The sequence below is a fragment of the Rhinatrema bivittatum genome, chromosome 11 (assembly GCF_901001135.1).
Source record: "Rhinatrema bivittatum chromosome 11, aRhiBiv1.1, whole genome shotgun sequence".
Lineage (NCBI taxonomy): Eukaryota > Metazoa > Chordata > Amphibia > Gymnophiona > Rhinatrematidae > Rhinatrema > Rhinatrema bivittatum.
The window spans coordinates 43,424,822-43,448,904 of record NC_042625.1 but is presented as its reverse complement, the minus strand read 5'-3'; the positions used below and the strand labels follow the sequence as shown (position 1 = coordinate 43,448,904).

The following is a 24,083-nucleotide window of genomic DNA, read 5'->3' as shown; positions in this document are numbered from 1 at the left end:
GGGTAATGAGCCTTCCTGAAAATTCAGATGGTGCTGCTTGATTTTCTTTGCTTATGGACTTGGCCGTAGAAGAATCCTGTGCTTTTTCTCCTTATGTCTGTATCCTAGAACTTTCAGTTTCACTATACCACTTCTGGCCTCCCTTCTTTCTCTGATACATCTGAAAAATGTTTTGTCACCACGCTTTACCTCTTTGGCAATCCTTTCTTCCGCATGACCTTTTGCTTTCCTTATTTCTTTCTTCGACTCACTCAGTTTCACCAGGTATTCTTCCATGTGTACCTTTTGTTAGGATCCTTTATGCTTCCTGAATGCTGTTCTTTTTGCGTTTATTTTTTCAGCCACCTCCTTTGAGAACCGAATTGGTTTCTTTTTCCTCTTACTCTTGTTTACTTTTCTAACATTCAGATTTGTTGCCTTTGTAATAGCTCCTTTTAATTTGGCCCACTGTTGTTCTATCTCACCCATTTTCTCCCAGTCTTCCAGTTGTTCCTCCAGGTACGTCCCCATTTTGACAAAGTTTGTATTTGTGAAATTCAAAATTCAGGTCTTCAAGTGACTTCTCTGTATCCTATTTGTGAAATCGAACCTTACTGTCTGGTGCTCAAATGAGTCCCTACCCGAACATCAGAGACATTATCCCCATTAGTGAGCACCAGATTGCGCATCACACCATCCCTCAAGGGTTCCATTACCATTCGTTTGAGCAGAGCCCCTTGAATGGCAACCACTATCTCTCTATGTTTTGTAGATTCCACAGAAGGGAATACTCCAATCCACGTCCGGCAGATTAAAATCTCCATAAGCAACACTTCTCCCTTCTTTCTCACCTTATAGATGCCTTTGATGAGTTCTCTGTCCAGTTCTGTTTGAGTCGGAGGCCTGTAGATCACACCAGTAAAAATGGAAACACCATCTTTTTTTTTTTAGGACAGTCCATAATGCGTCTTCTCAACCCCACATCCCTTGCAGTTATTGCCTGGATATTGTTTTTGACATAAAGAGCTACTCCTCCCCTTCTTCTGTCCTCTCTGAACAAGTTATAGCCTGAGATGGCCATATCCCAATCATGAGAATCAGTGAACAATGTCTCCGTAACAGCAACAATGTCCAAGTCTGCCTCCACCATTAGGATTTTGTTGCCCAGATGACAAGCATTTATAGTCATAACTTTCTAGCTGCTTTTCTGAACTGAATGATTTGGTTACTTTCGCTTCCCTCTTCCTGTTTTGCTTGAGGGTGACTTGCTAAATAACATGGCCACTTCCTACCATTCCCACTCCCTAGTTTAAAGAGAAGGGTTTACGATTTTTTGAACTATTTTACATATTTGGCACAAAAAGCAATTTTCTTTCCTAGAATTCCCACATTTTGTTGCTCTATTTTGATCTTCAAAATTATGCTCTACTCCATTTCAATTATAGCTCCTCGTGGCATTGATGCTGGTACTTTAATCTCTTTGATTATGCCATGAAGTATTAAGTGAACCGGTATGATGTACCCACTAATGCCGGTATATAAAAGTTTCTAAATAAATAAATAAATAAATAAATAAAGTACAAAGAAAATATGACAGTAATTTTCAGCTTTGATTACTACATTTCCTTTCTCAATAAGCAGCTATAATCACCCATCGATCTAATAAAAGTTAAAATCTTGGCTATTACTGCACCATAAGATTAATGTCTCCCAATGCTCTCTAAATGTTTGGCATTCATAAATGCCTATTCCTGTTCCAAATCTGTGCCATCACAAGGATGTTTTCTGTCCCTAGTATTTCAATTTCACAATTTTAACAACCGACTTATCACAAATGAAGTACCGAGAGAACAAATATATTTGTTATAGATATTTCTCCCTTTAAAATCATATAGGCTTAATGAGAATCAACTTCAGCTAGTCCATGTCTCTAGTTACTGTCTCTTGAGAAAGAGCTGGCCAGCACCTTAACCATGCACTCAAGAGATTTTTAAAAATACTCTACAAGATCACAATAAAAATCCAGGTTTTTTATTCTACAAAGGGGTTAAAATATGAATAAACTGTATTACAACAAAAACAAACAAGATTTTTAACTATGATCAAAAGATGTCAAGAAACAAGCAAGGAAACTGGCTAGTAATGTTGATTTTAAATTCTATTCCACTGCTGACAAACATGTGCAATAAATATTGTGCTATTCAGAATCTCGTTAAGCTCCTGTGGTCTTTTATCTAGCCACAACTAGCGCATAACCAGAAATGGAAAGTTGGTAGTACCAAAATGCAGTCAATCTCATTTGCTCCCAGTGTATTAACAATTTCTCTCCTCCCTTCTCCTCAAACTTTGATCATCACATTGGCAATTCAAGATCCCCTGCTAGACAAAAGCTAAAAAAACAAACACACTTCCTCCCAGGTTGAAAACCTCAATGTTCTTTTTTGAGAATATTGCAACTCTTTTATATTATTTTGTTAGTAGTAGGTTTTGTGTTACTAAAATGTGACCCACCTCAGGACAGAGCAGAATATTAGAACATTTAAATAAATCACTGAACGCGAACTTGATGCAACTGGAAGGGCATGGAGGAAAGATCTGGCAGAAACGTTGCTCCTGAAGGACAATGAAAGCACTTATAATGGGCTCCACAGGAAGCCATGGTCTTTACTGTATGACCATTACTATGTTATCTGAACCATTTTACACAGAAAGAGGGGCATGAGGGAAGTGTGAGGAAGTGTTTTTCTAAGAGCCTATTTTCCGAAACATGCACATGCATATACATCTAAGCATGTACCTGGATCAAACAAATAAATCCCTGTCAGGATCCCTTTGGACCCCCTGACATACCAGGAAAATATGATGTTGATAGGCCACTATCAGAAAAGTTATTGGGGGGAGGGGTCAACACACACAGGCATAGTGGTATCATAAGTCTTTCCCCCTTCTCTCATTTGATTCTTCTTCGCCTTCCCCGCTCTCCCACTATGGTCAATAGTGGGTACGGGGCAGGTTCTAGATGGAATAGGAAGAAGCTAACCTACCCAAATAAATTAGGCTAATGCATATTTTACCAATGTGCAAACTGAATGCCTGTTACACTCAGATTATGCATATCTCTCAAATGGAAAATATTAGTGGGAATAACAACTGCACCATGCAATTAGGAAAAGAGTAATCCCACCATAGTAGCAATTGCTCTGCTGAAAACATCATATATAATAATGATGCAGGCCACATTTTCTATTAATAAAACCTTACAATTGTCTCTTTTGAATAATTGTTTACCAATGATATAATGAGACTATGATTTTAAGATCTAAATTGCTGCTCTGTAAACTTACCCAACATTAGATAATATTTGCTAATTAGAATATCGAGTTACTATAATCATAGCACAATTACCTTTACGTTAGGACTATGATACTACTTAAATCTACAGCTAGATTTCACATACAATATTTGATCAATAATACTGGAACTGGTATGCTAAGTTTGTTTACTAATTTTCGTTTGATTCTACAAAATACTCAAGTAAACTTTGCAGATTTCATTACCCTTATCGCCAAATGCAGAAGTGCAATGCTGGTAGCAATTTAAACATCATTTTTAGCCTTTAGTGCACGAGTATAATAAACTAGAGACACTGTGCGCGCAATGACTCCTGTGCCTGCCACTCCGGGTCCCGGCCCCTTCCCCCTTCCGAGCTGGACATGAGCAGAGGCCCCGCAGAAAGCCACTAACAAGCCCATGAGCGCCCAGGCCCCTCACCGGGGCAGGAAAAGAGCCTCGGCCTCACCCGGGCACAAGGGCCGGAGGGAGCTCGGGCTTCAGCCCGGGGGTTCCTCACTGCAGGCCTCGGCGGCGGCGACGGCCGATCCAATCACAAAGGAGGAAGAGCGAGCGACGGCGGCCGCCTAGGACACACTTCCGTATCCGGCCGCGCGCGAGAAGGAAGAGGGGAGGAAGTGAACGTTCGCCTGCCTGGTGAAGGCACCCATATGGTTTGTATTTGCGCTTTGTGCAAAGGCCGGCGAAGTGGCCTGCTTTTGAAAAGTCCACACATTGTTTTATTCCCCCAACCTGAGCACGCCCAAAGCAATGCTTTTGTCTAGGGTAACTACAAGTAGGCACTGTTGGAACCCGGCACATACCTTTTAGCCGCTCTGAGGCAGTTGTAAGATAGGTCGATTTATTTATATTTGATAGCTCATATCATCAAAACACTGATTCATTGCAAAGACGAGCAGAGTGATGCATCTGGGGTGCAGTAATCCAAACGAGCTGTATGTGATGGGGGTGAAAGACTAATGTGCACTGACTGAGGAGAGGGACCTAGGGATGATAGTGTCTGTGGATCTAAAAGCAGCGAAGCAATGTGACAAGGCCATAGCTAAAGCCAAAGGAATGCTGGGCTGCATAGAGCGAGGAATAACCAATAAGAAAAAGGAAATGGTGATGCCCTTGTACAGGTCCTTGTTGAGGCCTTACCTGGATTGCTGTGTTCAGTACTGGAGCCCGTATTGCAAAAAGGATAGACAAGGCGGTCTAGAGAAGGGTGACCAAAATGGTATGGGGTCTATATCGACATTATGAGAGGCTTAAGGATTTGAATATGTACACCCTGGAAGATTTTTGGTGAGATATGATACAGACCTTGACCTACCTGAAAGATTTTAATGATGCACAAGCTTTGAATCTTTTCCTCTGTGAAGGAAACAGTAGAACTAAGAGTCACAAATGAAAACTCCAAGGAAGACAGAACCAACATAAGGAAATATTTCCTCACACAGAGGGTGTTGGATGCCTGGAATGCCCTTCTGGAAGAGGTGGCAAGGATGAAAACAGTAAACAAATTCAAAAGGACATGAGCTAGATATTGTGGATCAATACAGGCTTGTGGATAGTAATGAAAAGGGTGCATGGAGGTAACCTGCATGGAATGGCTGTTGGTACCCTGAATACAGGGCTTCCAAAATCTGTCCTGGGGACGCCACAACCAGTTGGGTTTTCAGGATATCCACAATGAATATGCATTGCATAATTTGTATATCATGGAGAATTAATGTATGCAAATGTATCTCATGCATAGTGAATATCCTGAAAATCTGACTGGCAATGGGGTCAACATAAGATATGCCATACTGGGTCAGACAGGTCCATCAAGCCCAGTATCCTGTTTCCAACAGTGGCCAATCCAAGTCACAGGACCTGGCAGATACCCAAACATTAAATAAATCACAAGCTACTATTGCTTATTAATTAATAGCAGTTTATGGATTTTTCCTCTAGGAACTTATACAAACCTTTTTTAAACCCAGTAACCACATCTGGCAATGAATTCCAAAGTTTAACTATGCGCTGAGTGAAAAATAATTTTCTTCAATTTGTTTTAAATAAGCTACTTGCTAACTTCATGGAGTGCCCCCTGGTCCTTCTGTTATCTGAGAGAGTAAATAACCAATTTACATTAACTTGTTCAAGTCCTTTCATGAATTTGTAGACTTCTATCATATCCCCCCTCAGTCGCCTCTTCTCCAAACTGAACAGCCCTATCTTCTTTAGCCTTTCCTCATAGGGCAGCCGTTCCATGTCCCTTATCATTTTGGTCGCCCTTCTCTGCACTTTCTCCAGTGCAATTTTCTGTTTTGTGAGATGCGGTGACCAGAATTGCACACAGTATTCAAGATGCGGTCTCACCATGGAGTGATACAGAGGCATTATGACATCCATCGCCACAGGACACTGAGCTGACTATTTCAATGAATTATCCACTATGATGCCTAGATCTCTTTCCTGGGTGGTAACTCCTAAGATAGAACCTAACCGATGCAGTATGTTGAGCTCGGCCAAGCGCACCATTAGCCCCCGTTTGGCCGTGCGTTTTTGACACGCTATTTTTACCCCTTATACAGTAAGGGGTAATAGCGCGTCGAAAACGCGTGGCCAAACACACACACCCCCCCCCCCCCCCGAAATTAATAGTGCCCGCAACATGCAAATGCATGTTGATGAGCCTATTAGTTAGTCTCGCGCGATTCAAAAAGTAAAATGTGCAGCCAAGCCGCACATTTTACTCTCTGAAATTAACGCCTATCCAAAGGCAGAAGTTAATTTCAGCCGGCACCAGGAAAGTGTACAGAAAAGCAGAAAAAACTGCTTTTCTGTACACTCTCCGACTTACCCCCCTGCCCCTGTTCATTGTAATTTCCACCTACTGTTAAGATGTGAACCGATATGATGTGTATTCTAATGTCGGTATAAAAAAGCTGATAGATAGATAGATAGATAAATAAATATATATCATAGCGATATTAAGTCAGAGGCCCCAAAAATAAAAAATCTTAAAAAATAAAAATCTGCCCACGGCCCGCAGGTTGGAAAACAGATGCTCAGTTTTTCCGGCATCCATTTTCCGAACCCGTGGCTGTCAGCGGGTTTGACAACCGACGCTGGTAAAATTAAGCGTCGGCTGTCAAACCCGCTGACAGCCGCCGCTTCTGCCAATAAGGAGGCACTAGGGATGCGCTAGTATCTCGCCTTGGAAGAGCTCTCCCGCGCTCTTTACTGCATCGGCCCGATTGTGTAACTACAGCAAGGGTTATTTTTCCCTATATGTGTCACTTTGCACTTGTCCACATTAAATTTCATCTGCCATTTGGAAGCCCAGTCTTGCAGGATCCTCTTGCAATTCATCACAGTCTGCTTGAGATTTAATTACTCTGCATAATTTTGTGTCATCCACATATTTGATCACCTCACTCGTCATACCCCTTTCCAGATCATTTATAAATATATTAAAAAGCACCAGTCCAAGTACAGATCCCTGAGGCTCTTCACTGTTTTACCTTTTTCCACTGTGAAAACAGACTGTTTAATCCTACTCTCTGCTTCCTGTCTCTTAACCAGCTTGCAATCCTCAAAAGGACATCACCTCCAGCTCCTATCCCATGACTTTTTAGTTTTCTTAGAAGCCTCTCATGCAGGAATTTGTCGAACGCCTTCTGAAAATCCAAATACACCACATCTACCAGTTCACCTTTGTCCACATGTTTATTCCCCCCCTTCAAAAACATGTAATTTGTGAGGCAAGACTTCCCTTGAGTAAATCCATGGTGGCTGTGTCCTATCAAACCATGTCTATCTAAATGTTCTGTGATTTTATTCTTTATAACTGTTTCCACAGTTTTTCCCAGCACTGAAGTCAGTCACACCAGTTTATAGCTTCCCGGATCATCCCTGGATCCCTTTTTAAATATCAGGGTTACATAGGCCATCTTCAGGTACAACGGATGGTTTTAATGATAGGTTACAAATTAATAGAAATCAGTCTGAAAGTTCACTTTTTAGTTCTTTCAGAACCCTGGGGTGTATATCATCCAGTCCAGGTGATTTACTACTCTTCAGTTTGTCAATCAGGCCTTCCACATCTTCCAGGTTCACCGTGATTTGGTTCAGTTCATCTGAATCATCACCCATGAAAACCTCCGGAACAGGTATCTCCCCACAATCCTCTTCAGTAAACACTGAAGCAAAGAAATTGTTTAATCTTTCCACAATGGCCTTATCTTCCTAAGTACCCCTTTAACCCCCTCGATCATCTAACGGTTCAACTGAATCCCTCGCAGGCTTTCTGTTTTGGATATAATTTTTAAAGATTTTGTGAGTTTTTGCTCTAAGGCCAATTTCTTTTCAAATTCCCTCTTAGCCTGTCTTATCAATGTCTTACAATTAACTTCACACCAAACACTAAAAAAGGCAAAATCAAACAATAGCAAATATCAAATTAGATCCCAATGTAGCAGATGGTTAGTGCCCACTATAATTCTTGCATCAGCATAATACATTTAACTTGCCAATGCTTATGCTTTATCCTATTTTCTTCTGGTGGATCCTTCCTCCAATTTTTGAATGAAGATCTTTTGGATAAAATAGCCTCTTTCACCTCACCTTTTAAATATGCCAGTAATCGTTTTCTCTTCCTTCCACCTTTCTTAATGTGTGGAATACATCTGAACTGTGCTTCTAGGATGGTATTTTTTAACAATGTCCACGCCTGTCGCACAGTTTTTACCTTTGTAGCTGCACCTTTCAGGTTTTTTTTAAACTATTTTTCCCATTTTTTCGAAGTTTACCTTTTGAAAGTTTAGTGCTGGAGCCATGGATTTACTTACTGTCCTCTTTCCAGTCAATTTAAATTTGATCATATTATAATCAATATTGCAAGAGACCCCACCATCGTTACCTCTCTCACCAAATCCTGCGCTTCACTGAGAATTAGATATAAAATTGTTCCCTCTCTTGTTGGTTCCTGGACCAATTGCTCTATAAAACTGTCAATTTATTCCATCCAGGAACTTTATCTCTCTAGCATGCCCTGATGTTTCACTTACCCAGTCAATATTGGGGTAATTGAAATCTCCTATTATTACTGCACTACCAATTTGGTTAGCTTCTGTAATTTCTCTTAGCATTTCATGGTCCATCTCACCATCTTGGCCAGGTGGATGGTAGTATACTCCTATCACTATACTCTTCCCCAACACACAAGGTATTTCTACCCATATAGATTTGATTGTGCATTTAGTTTTATGCAGAATCTTTATCCTGTTGGGCTCTATGCCATCCCAGACATAAAGCACCACCCCGTCACCAAGATGCTCCTCTCTGTCATTGCAATATAATTTGTACCCCTGTATAGCACTGTCCCATTGGTTGTCCTCCTTCCACCATGTCTGAGATGCCAATTAAGTCTTATATCATCATTCACTGCTATACATTCTAATTCTCCCATCTTACTTCTCAGACTTCTGGCATTAGCATACAAACATTTCAAAGTGTGTATTTACATTATGCTTTTCAGTTGTCGGATAAATTGAAATCTTTAGGCTCTTGGGAGTTTTTAATTATAGGCACTTGGGCTACTTTTCTTATTATTGGAACCTCTCTGTTGGGATGCCCTAACTCTAATGCTTCATTAGTATCCTTTGTAGATACCTCCCTCTGCTGCTGAGTTATTGTCTGCTTTCCCCTTTGTTCCAGTTTAAAAGCTACTGTATCTCCTTTTTAAAGGTTAGGGCCAGCAGCCTGATTCCACCCTGGTTAACGTGGAGCCCATCCCTTCAGAAGAGACTCCCCCTTCCCCAAAAGGTTCCTCAGTTCCTTACAAAATTGAATCCCTCTTCCTTGCACCATTGTCTCATTCACACATTGAGACTCCGGATCTCTGCCTGCCTCTGGGCACCTGCGCGTGGAACAGGGAGTATTTCAGAGAATGCCTTCCTGGAAGTTCTGGATTTCAGCTTTCTAAGAGCCTAAATTTGGTTTCCAGAACCTCCCTCCCACATTTTCCTATGTCGTCAGGGCCGGTGCAAGGGGATTTGGCGCCCTAGGCGAGCCTTCTTCCTTGCGCCCCCCCCCGGTCTCGGCCCCGACTCCTACCTCATTCTCAATCACGCCCGCTGACTGGGGTTTTCTGGGTCGCGAGCAGATTGGGCACTGCTTGCGGCCCGCCAAATCTCCACTCCTCTTTGCCACCACTTGCGGCCCCATATGGCTCGCACCCAGTGGCGCACCAAGGGTCTCCGGCGCCCAGGGGCCAATGCATTTGTGTGCCACAGAAAATCAGTGGCATCTCTAGACAGAAGAATTTGTTTTGGGTGGGGGGGGAGCCAAAATGACATTTCTTCATCACACCCACCTCTATAGCATGGATCCTGCTTTAAAATTGGTTATAAAAAAAAGTGTTGTTAAAAAAAGTCCAAAGGGTCCTCTGCATTATTTTAAAAAGCTGGCCAGTTTCACACTTCTAGTAAAACTACTATAAAATTATTTGATAGCCTCATTCAACTAATTCTATATGGATTATGAGAGTGAAGTCTGGAATATATAGGAAGGGACAGAATGTCAATATAAATCCTGCACCTCCAGTTCTGTATCTCTGTGCATCCACTGAAATTCCCCCAAACAATGGAGCTTGGATGTTTCCCTTACAGCTCATCATACTAAAAGATATTTTCAAATTCTGGTGTCACCTCACAGTAACAGCAGCACAAACACCTTCCACTGCCAGACACATTGTGAACTAACATAAAGCACCGCAAAAGAGACACCCAAAATCTATACTACAATCCCATCATAACATAACAGTAATAACACCAAGGACTCAAACAACAATAACCCTACCTGTGAATAAGCAAGGATAAATATTACACTGGGTCCTAGAATACCAATACACCACCTACTGAGGAAACAAAACAAACCCAATTGCTATAGATCCCTATGCTAGCAGAATCTCTCATCATGGTCACACACACAGAGCAGAGACAGACCTTCACCAAATACAGAATACAAAATAAAGGAGCACAAATTAGAAAAAACTGAAATGGAAACCCCAAGAAGCCAGACTCTGTGTATTAGCAATGGAAAAACAGAACAACCATTCCTCATAAAACAAATAAAATCAAGAAACAAAGCATCAGTTATAATAGTAAAACCATACTAATAAAATATTTTAAAACTACTGATAAATAGAATTTCTATTAATTAAAATCATATACATTTTTTACAATTTCCCAAACACCAATAAAATATTTCAAAACAGTACATATATCAAATAACACACAATAATTAAAACTAATAAGGATTTTAAAAAGCCCCTGCTGTCCATACATGGGAGCTCTTGATTTCCAGTCACCCTGATATTGTCGAGGATTAGGAGGTTATCCTCTCTCTCTCACACATACTCACATGTCCATTCTCTCTCACACATACACTGTCACATACATACACATTCATGCTCTTATACCCAACCATAACCTCTCGCTCTCACAGACACTGACACACTCTCAGGGTGTAAGACACTCTCTTCCCCCCCCCCCCCCCCCCCACTCACACACACTCTTACTCCCCTGGATTTTCTCATACACACTCATGCTCTCACTGGCTCCCTCACATACACACAAACACACACTCCCAGGCAAGCTCCCACTCGTTCTCACACAGACACACACACACAGGCAAGCTCCTAGTCATTCTCACACTGAACCCCAGGCAGGCTCCCATTCATTTTCACACCATTCCCTCTCCATCCCCCAGGCATGCACACATTCATTCTCACACACACAGACCCCCAGGCAGGCACCAATTTATTCTCACACACACACATACACCACAAACAGGCAGGCACATATTCTCACACATACAAACCCCAGGAAGACACCCATACATTCTCATACACAGACACACCCTCAGGCAGGCACCCATGCATTCACACACATACACCGCCAGGCAGACTCCCATTCATACACATGCACACACTAAAGGCAGAGACCCCCTCTCTTTCTTTTGCCAGCAACCTCAGAGCCTCTCTCATCCCTCTGCTGCCACTGTCACTGCTGCTGTATGGCTATTGCGGAGGTGCTGATTGCTGCTATTGGCACTGAAGCCCATTCTGCTGCCTCCTCTGTGCAGGCCCCATGGGCTTCCAGTTCCTCTATGCTGATCTCGTACATTGTGAGATCCGCATAGAGAAAGTGCTACTCTTGCACATTCCCAAAGATTACATGTGCCAATCAGTAAAAAGTAATTTATTTCTTTTTACATTTGCTGTCTGATCTTAGTTTTCTAATCGGTTGGTCACAGGCTTTTTTTTTCCACCTTCCCTTTCTTATTTTTTTGCCAATTACTTTTATAACATATTTCTTTTCTCTCCATCTGTCTGCTTCCTTCAAACACACAGTCAGGTTCTCATTCTCACATGCTTTCTCTCTCTCACATACACAGGCATTCTCACATGCTGTCCCTCATACAATTATTTATACACAGTCTCTCTCTTGCACATCCTGTCTAACTCTCACTCCCACATGCTGTCTTGCTCAAGCACAGGTTCTCACTGTCACATGCTCTCTCTCATACAATCATTCCTACACACAGGCTCTCACTGTCACATGCTGACTCACACACACAGGCTCTCTCTCACTCCCACATGCTGTCCTGCTCAAGCACAGGCTCTCACTGTCACATGCTCTCTCTCATACAATCATTCCTACACACGGGCTCTCACTGTCACATGCTGACTCACACACAGGCTCTCTCTCACTCCCACATGCTGTCTTGCTCAAGCACAGGCTCTCACTATCACATGCTCTCTCACACACACAGAGGCTCTCCCATGCTGTCTCTGCAAACATTCAGGTCTTCACTCACACCCACAGTCTCTCAACTCATCTCATACACGCACACATACACACTGTACAAACCCTCAGTCTCTCTCTCACCTCTGGGCCTCCTCTTCACGGGCCACTGCAGGATGGGCTCTGCAGCGGCCCCGGTCTTCTCGAGCCGCGCTGATCCTCTTCTGCACGCGGCTGATGCTCCTCCTCTTTCCTGCCCGCGCGGCTCCGGCACCATTTTTCTTCCGGGGCCGCGCGGGCAGGAAGGAGGAGAAGTTCCTGCATTGGCTGATGCTCCTCCTCTTTCCTGCCCGCGCGGCTCCGGCAACATTTTTCTTCCGGGGCCGCGCGGGCAGGAAGGAGGAGAAGTTCCTGCATTGGCTGATGCTCCTCCTCTTTCCTGCCCGCGCGGCCCCGGCAACATTTTTCTTCCGGGGCCGCGCGGGCAGGAAGGAGGAGGAGGAGCACCAGCATGTTTAGACGCGACTGTACCACGGTCCTGCCGATCTTCTTGCTGTGTGTATCCGGCACACAGCATAGCAGTAGTTCACCGCTCAGCCGCCATTGGGATGACGTCCACAGGCGGCCATTGGCCATCAGCGGCTCGGCGCCCCCTAATGCTCAGCGCCCTAGGCGATCGCCTAGTTCGCCTAGTGCTTCCGCCGGCCCTGTATGTCGTTGGTGCCCACATGTATGATGCAGCCGGCTCCGCCCCAGCAATGTCTAAAATGCTATCTAGGTGATGCGTGAAGTGGTGTGTCAATAGACCTCCTCTGGGGCTCTGGGTCCCAAGGGATTACTGGTAAGTGTTCATCCAGTCCCTAGCTTGGGGTACCTAGAATCTTATGTGAGTTCAGTGTTTATGTTTGGTTGAGTAGAGTTCTGGTTATCTGTTTAGTCAAGTTTTTTGCTAGTCTGTCCATAGTTGCTGTTGATGAGAATACTGGCAGGCTGGGGTCACTGCAGGGCTATATACTATGACATCAGCTTGGGCCGTCTCCATCTCTGGCAGGGGAGCATAAAGCAACTGGTGCTGAGTCCATTTGTCTACACTAAGGAAAACAAAATTATCAGGTAAGTAATTTCTCCAATCAAATACTGAAAAGTGGTTTTTAGTATATCTTAACTTTGCAATGAGCGTTCAATACATATTTTCAATGCAAAGGCAATGCTGAGCCAATGCAGGCGTTTAGTTCATGAAAAGAAAAAAGTTAGTTCCCTGTACGTACCCGGATCAGTCCAGACTCCTGGGTTTTGCCTCCCCTCCAGCAGATGGAGACAGAGGAAGTTTTGACAGACTCTGCCATATATACCAAGGTGCCTCCCACAGTTTGCCAGCATTCCTGTCTCTAGCAGATGGTTGAGGTGGAAAGCCTACAGTCTGGTTTGATCGGTAGCTACAGAAAGTAATTGTTGATTAAGTTGAGAGTAGTAGGCAGAGAGGTTTCCTTGACAACACATCCAGATGTGGCATGTTTTCTTCGAGGAGCAAAGCATTTGCGACCCCCTGTCCGGTCACCTTATCCTTCGTGGAGTCTAAATTTAGTCCTCAACCCTTTGTGTGGTCCACCCTTTGAGCCTTTAAAAAGAGCAACACTGAAGGATCTTACATTGAAGGTGGTGTTTCTGGTAGCTATTTCTTCTGCTCGGAGGGTGTCAGAACTTCAGGCATTGTCTTGTAGGGAGCCATTCCTACGGATTTCTGAGTCGGGAGTTTCATTACGTACAATCCTGTCTTTTCTTCAGAAGGTGGTTTCTTCCTTTCACCTGAATCAATCAGTGGAACTTCCATCTTTTTCAGATCTAGATTGGGCAGTTCCCCTTGCACGAGACTTGCGGAAGTTGGATGTTTGTAGGGCGCTCGTGCAGTACCTGGAAGTTACGAACGCTTTTCGTTTGTCGGACCATCTTTTTGTGCTGTGGAGTGGTCCAAAGAGAGGCAATATGACTTCCAAGACTATGATAGCTCGCCGGCTGAAGGAGGCTATCACCTCGGCTTATTTACTGCATAGGAAGTCCTCGCCGGTGAATGTTCGGGCACATTCTACTAGAGTGCAGGCTGCGTCCTGGGCAGAATGCCAGCACATTTCGCTTCAAGAGATTTGTAAAGCGGCTATGTGGAAGTCTCTACACACGTTTGCGAGACATTACCGGCTGGATGTCCAGGCTCGGGGGGATTTGGAGAAGGAGTGCTCCGAGTGGGTCTCTCCAGGTCCCACCCTAAGTTAGCTAGCTCTGGTATATCCCAGGAGTCTGGACTGACTGGGTACGTACAGGGAAAGGAAAATTAGTTCTTACCTGATAATTTTCGTTCATGTAGTACCACAAATCAGTCCAGAGTCCCACCCCTTCTCAGCAACAAAGCAATGGAGAGTCCGCTCAGTCGATATTTGTCTAGTTTGGGTCTGAAAATCAATCTTTTCACCTTGGTTATGGGGTTTGGGTCATGGTCAGCCTTAGTGATCCGGTTTTGAGTTTACGGTTCCTGTACATAGTTTGGTTTGAACCATTCTGCTTTGACATTGAGTAATACTGGCAGACTGTGGCTGGCACCTTGGTATATATGGCAGAGTCTGTCAAAATGTTCTCTTGTCTCCATCTGCTGGAGGGGAGGCAAAACCCAGGAGTCTGGACTGATCCGTGGAACTAGAGGAACGAAAATTAACAAATTTCCCTTTATGATTCCTGCTCTTTACTTTTCATATCTAAATGGTTCAGTGCAGCCACTACATCACTTTATAAAAAAAAGAAAGAATACAGCAAATATTCCTGAAAGAGCAGGCTTTTTAAATTGTTTTATTAAAATCAGTCTTTGACGTATTGCATCAAATTTATTTTCACAGTACATCGCCAGCAATGTAAATTTCCTGCTCCTGAAACCTTTGCAGCTGAGCTAAGGACAGCAAATTCACCTCATGATATCACTTGAGATTTTCATACATTTGCAAGTTATTACATAACAAAAAAATAAAAAATGGTTTACACATTTCAATGTCCTGTAGATTTCTTTCTTCATTGAAACTCTTAACAACTTCAAGTGTTAGAGAAGGAATACATTTTCCTTACATTATCCAAAGAATATAAAAATCCCTATCCAAATAATGAGTTGTGGTAATTGTATAGTACTGATCAGATAACACATTATCAATCATAATCAACTATCAGCCAGGGGGAAAGGGGTCAGGCTGGTTCTTGGAAGACAGAAGTTACAATGACTTGCATCATGATTCCAAAAATTTTATTAGGAGATAATCCATTCCAACTCTGGAGGCTGAGCTGCTGTGGCACTGGCCATGCAGACTCTTGCTGTGGGTACCCAAAGTATCTTTTGTTCTCCTTCCTACAGATAGGAAAGCAAAGACCTGGGACTAGCATAGCCTGCTGTCACAAGCAGCCCCAACTGTTCAGAGCTAAACCGTAAGATTAGTAGCATTCCTCATGGAATTTCATTTCTAAAAAGGTTCACAGCCAGATAAATTAAGAACCTTTTGGTAATGCTACATCCTCTGCCAGGGTACATGTGCTTTGTATTTCGGAGGAGATTGTAGCCATATGAGAGGGGGGAAGAAAACAAAAAAAGAGCCAGGGAGGGAAACTCTGATCTATTCACTGTGCGATAGACTGCAACAAGATCAGGAGGAAGGGCTGATGGATCTTCCATACTGAACCAGGAACGAGAAAGCAGGACTAACCCCAAACTAGCAGAGGTGACCTTTTAACTTCACTGCTCACATGATCTTGAAATCTCTACCCTTAAAGTAGATAAAGAGAAAAAAAAAAGGCTAAGATTGTAAAATAAGAGTATTAGGGATATACGTTAAAAAAAGAAAAAAAAATCATGTCTCTAACACACACACACAGACTGCAGCTAGGGGGCATAAGGCCAGCTTGATGTCCGTGGCAAGAGCTGCAACCCTGCCATGCAGACAACACGAACACGGGTTCAATTTCCAGGTCAGCTTTTCCATTCTCCCAGCTGGCCAGGACTTGGGGGATGCTGCAGAAAGAGCCCTCAAAGCCCCTGGGAGTCTCAACCGTTGCTTAAACAGCAACACCAAGCAACCAGACTTAGTATAGTGTCCACATTAGCCAGATTCCAGAGGGAACCGGTCCAAGGACTGTCCGAAGTGAGCTGGTGGAGGGGGCCCTCGAAGTAACTGGAAATGGAAGATCACGGTGCCAGATCCCAGCCCTGGAAGTAAAAAAAAAAAAGAAGGCGGCAGAAATTTTCTGTGAAAACAAAAACCATGGAACGTATAAAAATGGTAGCATCCTCCACGCCTCTCAGGACCATAGTCAGTGAAGCCTGCGATATCCATCTGTACCCTGCTACCAGCACAAGGTCTTGAAATGCCTTCTCAGAGTGACGGCTACCCTCATCCGCATGACTGCATTTGCTGCCAGCAGACCCCCATGCCACAAGCCACCCCAAGGTCACTGCAGTCCTTTACGGATGAAATGGAAGCAGCGTGGCTCCTGCCAGAATGCCCCCGTCAGTCTGACTCACTCCCATCGTCACTGCCTTCAAGTTCCTTATTTTCCTGTGATATAGAAAGGAGGGAAAAATACCTTTGTGATTAAAAGGATATGAAATTAAGTCTGGCAGCATATAAAAAAAAAATTGAAATTGTAATCTTAAACCTAGCCCATAATCCAGATGTTTACCAGTGGTTGGGATTTACTGGATCAGGCTTGGGAGCTGTAATGTTATAATCCCAGAAACCTAGGGAAAAACAAATGAATTCTCAGTCCTAGGATCAGGATGAGATTTAAGATCACAACTGCAATATTTTTTCGTTTCAAGTCACACATCATAGAAACCAGAAGAACATTTTAACTATTCAGAATTGCCCACACCCATAATGTTAAACACTGAGCCTGTGTCTCTGTAAATTATGTGAGTTCTGATCAGTCTCCAAGAGTCATATTCTAATGCCACTTTCCTTTGAACTTAATGCTTGAGCGCTAATATCCTTCCAGTCCTTGCTTCAAAATGATCTAATTGTATTTAAAAGCTCCAAAGAGTATGAGATAGTCTCAAGGTGGGTATCAGCAATGCAGATCCGTATTTATGAGGTAGATTTGATTATTAGGAATGTAGACAGCTGGGTGGCTGGTGGGCATGAGGATTGCCTGGTAACATGCCTACCTGGTGCAAAGGTGGCGGACCTCACGCGTCACCTAGATAGGATTTTAGACAGTGCTGGGAGGAGCTGGCTGTCGTGGTACATGTGGGCACCAACGACATAGGAAAATGTGGGAGGGAGGTTCTGGAAGCCAAATTTAGGCTCTTAGGTAGAAAGCTTAAATCCAGAACCTCCAGGGTAGCATTCTCTGAAATGCTCCCTGTTCCACGCGCAGGTCACCAGAGGCAGGCAGCGCTCCGGAGTCTCAATGCGTGGATGAGACGATGGTGCAAGGAAGAGGGATTCAGTTTTGTTAGGAACTGGGGAACCTTTTGGGGAAGGGGGAGTCTCTTCCAAAGGGATGGGCTACACCTTAACCAGGGTGGAACCAGACTGCTGGTGCTAACCTTTAAAAAGGAGATTGTTCTAGTTTAAAAGCTGCTCTAAGGGGAAAGCCGACAGTCACTCAGCAGCGCATGGTTCACAGAGAGGTATCTTCAAAGGATACTAATGATGCATTAGAATTAGGGCATCCAGACAGTGAGGTTCCAATAATAAGAAAAGTAGTCCAAGTGCCTGTAAGTAAAAACTCACCTGAGCTAAAAAATTCTAACTTATCCCTATCAATTAAAAAGCAGAATGAAAATACAAACAAAAAACAAACTTTGAAATGTTTGTATGCTAATGCCAGGAGTCTAAGAAGTAAGATGGGAGAATTAGAATGTATAGCAGTGAATGATGACACAGACTTAATTGGCATCTCAGAGACATGGTGGAAGGAGGACAACCAATGGGACAGTGCTATACCGGAGTACAAATTAATTGACAATTAATATTGACAGAGAGGAGCACCTGGGAGGCGGTGTGGCACTTTATGTCCAGGATGGCATAGAGTCCAACAGGATAAAACATCCTGTATGAGACTAAATGCACAATTGAATCTTTATGGGTAGAAATCCCTTGTGTGTCGGGGAAGACTATAGTGATAGGAGTATACTACCGTCCACCTGGTCAAGATGGTGAGACTGACAGTGAAATGGTAAGAGAAATTAGGGAAGCTAACCAAAATGGTAGTGCGATAATAATGGGAGACTTCAATTACCCCAATATTGACTGGGTAAATGTATCATCGGGTCACGCTAGAAAGATAACGTTCCTGGATGGAATAAATGATAGCTTTATGGAGCAATTGGTTCAGGAACCGACGAGAGAGGGAGCAATTTTAGATCTAATTCTCAGTGGTGCACAGGACTTGGTGAGAGAGGTAACGGTGGTGGGACTGCTTGGCAATAGTGATCATAATATGATCAAATTTGATTTAATGACTGGAAGAGGAACAGTGTGCAGATCCAAGGCTCTCGTGCTAAACTTTCAAAAGGGAAACTTTGATAAAATGAGAAAAATTGTTAGAAAAAAATTGAAAGGAGCAGCTACAAAAGTAAAAAATGTCCAAGAGGCGTGGTCATTGTTAAAAAAAAATACCATCCTAGAAGCCTAGTCCAGATGTATTCCACACATTAAGAAAGGTGGAAAGAAGGCAAAACGATTACCGGCATGGTTAAAAGGGGAGGTGAAAGAAGCTATTTTAGCCAAAAGATCTTCATTCAAAAATTGGAAGAAGGATCCAACAGAAGAAAATAGGATAATGCATAAGCTTTGGCAAGTTAAATGCAAGACATTGATAAGACAGGCTAAGAGAGAATTTGAAAAGAAGGTGGCCATTGAGGCAAAAACTCACAGTAAAAACTTTTTAAAATATATCCGAAGCAGAAAGCCTGTGAGGGAGTCAGTTGGACCGTTAGATGATCGAGGGGTTAAAGAGAAGATAAGGCCATCGCGGAAAGATTAAATTATTTCTTTGCTTCGGTGTTTACTGAATAGGATGTTGGGGAGGTATACGTACTGGAGAAGGTTTTCATGGGTAATGATTCAGATGGACTGAACCCCAAATCATGGTGAACCTAGAAGATATGGTAGACCTGATTGACAAACTGAAGAGTAGTAAATTACCTGGACCGGATGGTATACACCCCAGAGTTCTGAAAGAACTAAAAAAAGAAATTTCAGACCTATTAGTAAAAATTTGTAACCTATCATTAAAATCATCCATTGTACCTGAAGACTGGAGGATAGCTAATGTAACCCCAATATTTAAAAAGGGCTCCAGGGGTGATCCGGGAAACTACAGACCGGTTAGCCTGACTTCAGTGCCAGGAAAAATAGTGGAAAGTGTTCTAAACATCAAAATCACAGAACATATAGAATGACATGGTTTAATGGAACAAAGTCAGCATGGCTTTACCCAAGGCAAGTGTTGCCTCACAAATCTGCTTCACTTTTTTGAAGAAGTTAATAAACATGTGGATAAAGGTGAACTGGTAGATATAGTGTACTTGGATTTTCAGAAGGCGTTTGACAAAGTTCCTCATGAGAGGCTTCTAGGAAAAGTAAAAAAAGTCATGGGATAGGTGGCGATGTCCTTTTGTGGATTACAAACTGGCTGAAAGACAGGAAACAGCGAGTAGGATTAAATGGATAATTTTCTCAGTGGAAAGGAGTGCGCAGTGGAGTGCTTCAGAGATCTGTATTGGAACCCTTACTTTTCAATATATTTATAAATGATCTGGAAAGAAATACGACGAGTGAGTTAATCAAATTTGCAGATGATACAAAATTGTTCAGAGTAGTTAAATCACAAGCAGATTGTGATAAATTGCAGGAAGACCTTGTGAGACTGGAAAATTGGGCACTGAAATGGCAGATGAAATTTAATGTGGATAAATGCAAGGTGATGCATATAGGGAAAAATAACCCATGCTATGGTTACACAATGTTAGGTTCCATATTAGGTGCTACAACCCAAGAAAGAGATCTAGGCGTCATAGTGGATAACACATTGAAATCGTCGGTTCAGTGTACTGCGGCAGTCAAAAAAGCAAACAGAATGTTGGGAATTATTAGAAAAGGAACAGTGAATAAAACGGAAAATGTCATAATGCCTCTGTTTCGCTCCATGGTGAGACCGCACCTTGAATACGGTGTACAATTCTGGTCCCCGCATCTCAAAAAAGATATAAATTGCGATGGAGAAGGTCCAGAGAAGGGTGACCAAAATGATAAAGGGAATGGAACAGCTCCCCTATGAGGAAAGACTAAAGAGGTTAGGACTTTTCAGCTTGGAGAAGAGACGGCTGAGGGGGATATGATAGAGGTGTTTAAAATCATGAGAGGTCTAGAACGGGTAGATGTGAATCTGTTATTTACTCTCTTTCAGATAATGGAAAGACTAGGGGGCACTCCATGAAGTTAGCATGTGGCACATTTAAAATTAATCGGAGAAAGTTCTTTTTTACTCAACGCACAATTAAGCTCTGGAATTTGTTGCCAGAGGATGTGGTTAGTTCAGTTAGTATAGCTGTGTTTAAAAAAGGATTGGATAAGTTCTTGGAGAAGAAGTCCATTACCTGCTATTAATTAAATAGACTCAGAAAATCATCATCATCTTAGGATACTTATGTATATAATGTTACTAATACTGTAAATGCTATAAATGCTCGTTTAATGTTTATCGGCTTGTTCACTATCCTCTACGCTTTGCTATTGTTCTCCCCCTCCAAGTTCCCTCGCCTTGTTATAATGTAATTTCCGATCTGCTGTTAATATGTGAACCGGTGTGATGTTCCCACTAACGCCGGTATATAAAAGTTTTTAAATAAAATAAAATAAATAAATAAAATAGCCACTGCTCTGACTAGCAACGGTAACATGGGATAGACTTAGTTTTTGGGTACTTGCCAGGTTCTTATGGCCTGGTTTGGCCTCTGTTGGAAACAGGATGCTGGGCTTGATGGACCCTTAGTCTGACCCAGCATGGCATGTTCTTATGTTCTTAACCTTTCCTGTTTACTCTCGTTAACATTTTGTTTTCCCATTTTCGTTGTGACTAAAACGAGAAACAATTGCATTTATGGGAATCAAAGATGTGAACTGTCTCTGCATTGATGGGACCATCATCCTTGCTCCTGAACAGATGTTACATTCTTTGGAATGGATCAGATGCTACAGACTGGTTTCTTTCAACACCGTTTCTTCTGCAGATAACTAAGATCCCCATGCATATAACTAAACCAAACTGCAGTGTGCTGAGTTGGGCAGGGAAAAAAGAATGGGAGTGAAGGCAGCTGGAACGATGGATAATAAAACAAAGCAGCAGTAATAAGGCCTGTATTGTCTTTCACCATTAGCTTCTCGTTAACTGTATCAGACATGGATCCAGCCCCCCAAAAAATGCATATGTCCCTTGCCTCCCTTTCCTCCCCACTTAGGCCTGCCACACAGGAGGCCTTGATTTGAATCTCAGCTCACCAGGCTGGCAAGGGCATCTGATAAACTAGGAGAAAGGGAATCCCGGTCTTGCAGGTGGCATTCAGGGTGCCAGGTTTCAAGGGGTGTTGCAGTCTGGGACCATCTTTAATGGGGGATTTGTCTAATTGCTGGCCACACTTAGTCAACTATCAGGGAAGAAAGGTCACAGAGAGGGAAGCTGTCTAGGACACCTGCTGCAGATGCTGTTATGATGAGAGATTCCTCTCTAGATGTCTCTGGGAACTATGGTTATTATTGCTTCTATGGGCTATGCAGATGTTTATACTCAAAAATGCTTAGGCGCTGATCCCACGAGAATTTTTAGTCTAGGTCAGACAAGAAAGTGGGAGTAGCAGGGCACGGAAACACCAAATAGTACCAAGGTTTGAGAAACAGATGTGTTGAACTGTGATAAGAGCAATGGGAGGGAGAGGGACTCACGCCTGCTTCAAGCAGTGTTAGGAAAGTCCTATAAAAACGAGCAAAGCTGTAAGAATCTCAGCCTCATTGTTACTTGTCAGACTTCCAGAGCGGAGACTGCAAACGGATTTCTTGGGCCCATTTCAACTTTCATTAGGGACGTAAGATTTGTTATCTTTACATGCATCTTAAATATTTTTCTAGTAGTTATTTGCTTGCAATCAACTCTCTAGTGCTTGCTGTTATTCATCTTTTGTGTTATCCTTTTGCTTAGCAAGTGCTCAAACTCACAACCAGTTCCTGGATCCTGGTGTAGTGACTCAGTGTGTGTGTGTGTGCATGTTTGTTTGTATGTTGGAGAAGCTCTGAGGTATCTCCACTACCACCCTGAGGCATCTCCACTACCACCCTGGAGATAGAATCCACCCTTAAGAAAATGAAACCTGCCAGCCACCCGACGGACCACATCCCTACCAAACTCCTGCTCCTCATCCCCAGCACCATCTCTAGAGCACTGACTAACTTCATAAACTGTTCTCTAGCCCAAGGAATCTACCCAGATGAGCTAAAAACTGCATCTCTCAAACCCCTCCTGAAGAAACCCAACCTGGATACAAAAGAACTCTCCAATTTCAGACCCATATCTAACCTTCCCTTTCTAGCGAAGCTCACAGAGAAAGTTGTGAACACACAACTCGCGGACTACCTAGAGGAACATAAAATACTATACCCTTCACAGTACGGTTTCCGGAAATCCTCCAGTACAGAAACCCTTCTCATCTCCCTATCAGACCACATCCTCCTGGGTCTTGACAAAGGGCTTTCATACTTACTGGTCCTCCTAGATATCTCAGTGGCTTTCGATACGGTAAACCATGCTAGTCTGCTAAACCGTCTATCAGACATTGGAATCGCTGGACTCGCCCTCAAATGGTTCAACTCTTTCCTCAACAACAGAAGCTACAAGGTTAGAGTCAACAACAGAGAATCTCCAAGTTATAAAGCAACGCTAGGCGTCCCACAAGGCTCTTCTTTATCCCCGACCCTCTTCAATATCTACTTACTGCCCCTCTGCCATCTGCTCACAAACCTAAAATTAACACACTACCTCTATGCAGATGATGTTCAGATATTGATCCCCATAAAAGAATCTCTGCCAAAAACGCTTGACTACTGGGAAAATTGCCTGAAATCCATAAAAAGCCTCCTCTCTAGCTTGAACCTGGTTCTAAACTCATCCAAGACGGAAATCCTTCTTATCTCCCCTGAACACTCGACCAACACTGATATTACAGCTCTGGACCCACAGATTTCTCAAACAAGAGATTTAGGAGTTATACTAGACAATCATCTGAATTTAAAGAAAGCTATTAATATCACCAAGGACTGTTTCTATAAGCTTCAAGTTCTAAAAAGAATCAAACCCCTTTTCCACTTCCAGGACTTCAGAACCATCCTTCAATCCACGTTATTCTCGAAAACTGACTACTGTAATGCTTTACTCCTGGGGCTCCCCATCTCAGCCACAAAACCTCTACAGATGCTCCAGAACGCAGCAGCCAGAATCTTAACCAACACCAACCGACGTGCTCACATCACCCCAATCCTCCGAAACCTACATTGGCTGCCAATAAAATACAGAATTCTACATAAAGCACTCACTCTAATCCACAAATCCATCCACAAACAGTTCACACTAGACCTTCAGACCCCTTTCAAACTCCACTCTTCGGAAAGACCCATCAGAGAAGCATATAAAGGAACCCTTCAAGTCCCACCTACTAAATCCACCCGTCTAAAATCCACCAAAGAACGTTCCTTCTCCACAGCAGGCCCTGTCCTCTGGAACAGACTACCGACTGACCTAAGACTAGAACCCTGCCTTCATTCCTTTCGTAGAAAACTCAAGACGTGGCTTTTCCTCCAAGCCTTCCCCTAAGTCAAAATATCACGTCGGACTCAGCCCGAGGAATGGGATGTTTACTAATCTCTTAAACCGTTATATATTATTTATATGTTG

General features: G+C 42.9%; 2 protein-coding genes across 15 annotated transcripts in view; both read right to left on the bottom strand.

Annotated features, from left to right (window-relative positions):
- The window catches only part of EP400 (E1A binding protein p400), a 307,683-nt gene extending 303,769 nt beyond the window's left edge, over window positions 1–3,914 (bottom strand). For 10 of the 13 annotated variants that reach the window (XM_029619357.1, XM_029619365.1, XM_029619364.1 and 7 more), the window contains exon 1: window positions 3,537–3,827. The gene's annotated coding sequence lies outside the window, so the exon portion shown is untranslated. Of the gene's footprint in view, window positions 1–2,490; window positions 2,593–3,536 lie in introns of all 13 variants that reach the window. The other 3 variants (XM_029619358.1, XM_029619359.1, XM_029619360.1) reach the window with 3 other exon arrangements.
- An 11,018-nt stretch (window positions 3,915–14,932) lies between these two features.
- Window positions 14,933–24,083, bottom strand: part of PUS1 (pseudouridine synthase 1) — a 30,105-nt gene continuing 20,954 nt past the window's right edge. For both annotated transcript variants that reach the window (XM_029619372.1, XM_029619371.1), the window contains one exon: window positions 14,933–16,693. In XM_029619372.1, coding sequence (XP_029475232.1) covers window positions 16,646–16,693 — 48 coding nt within the window. In that variant the 3' untranslated portion in view covers window positions 14,933–16,645. The remainder of the gene's footprint in view (window positions 16,694–24,083) is intronic.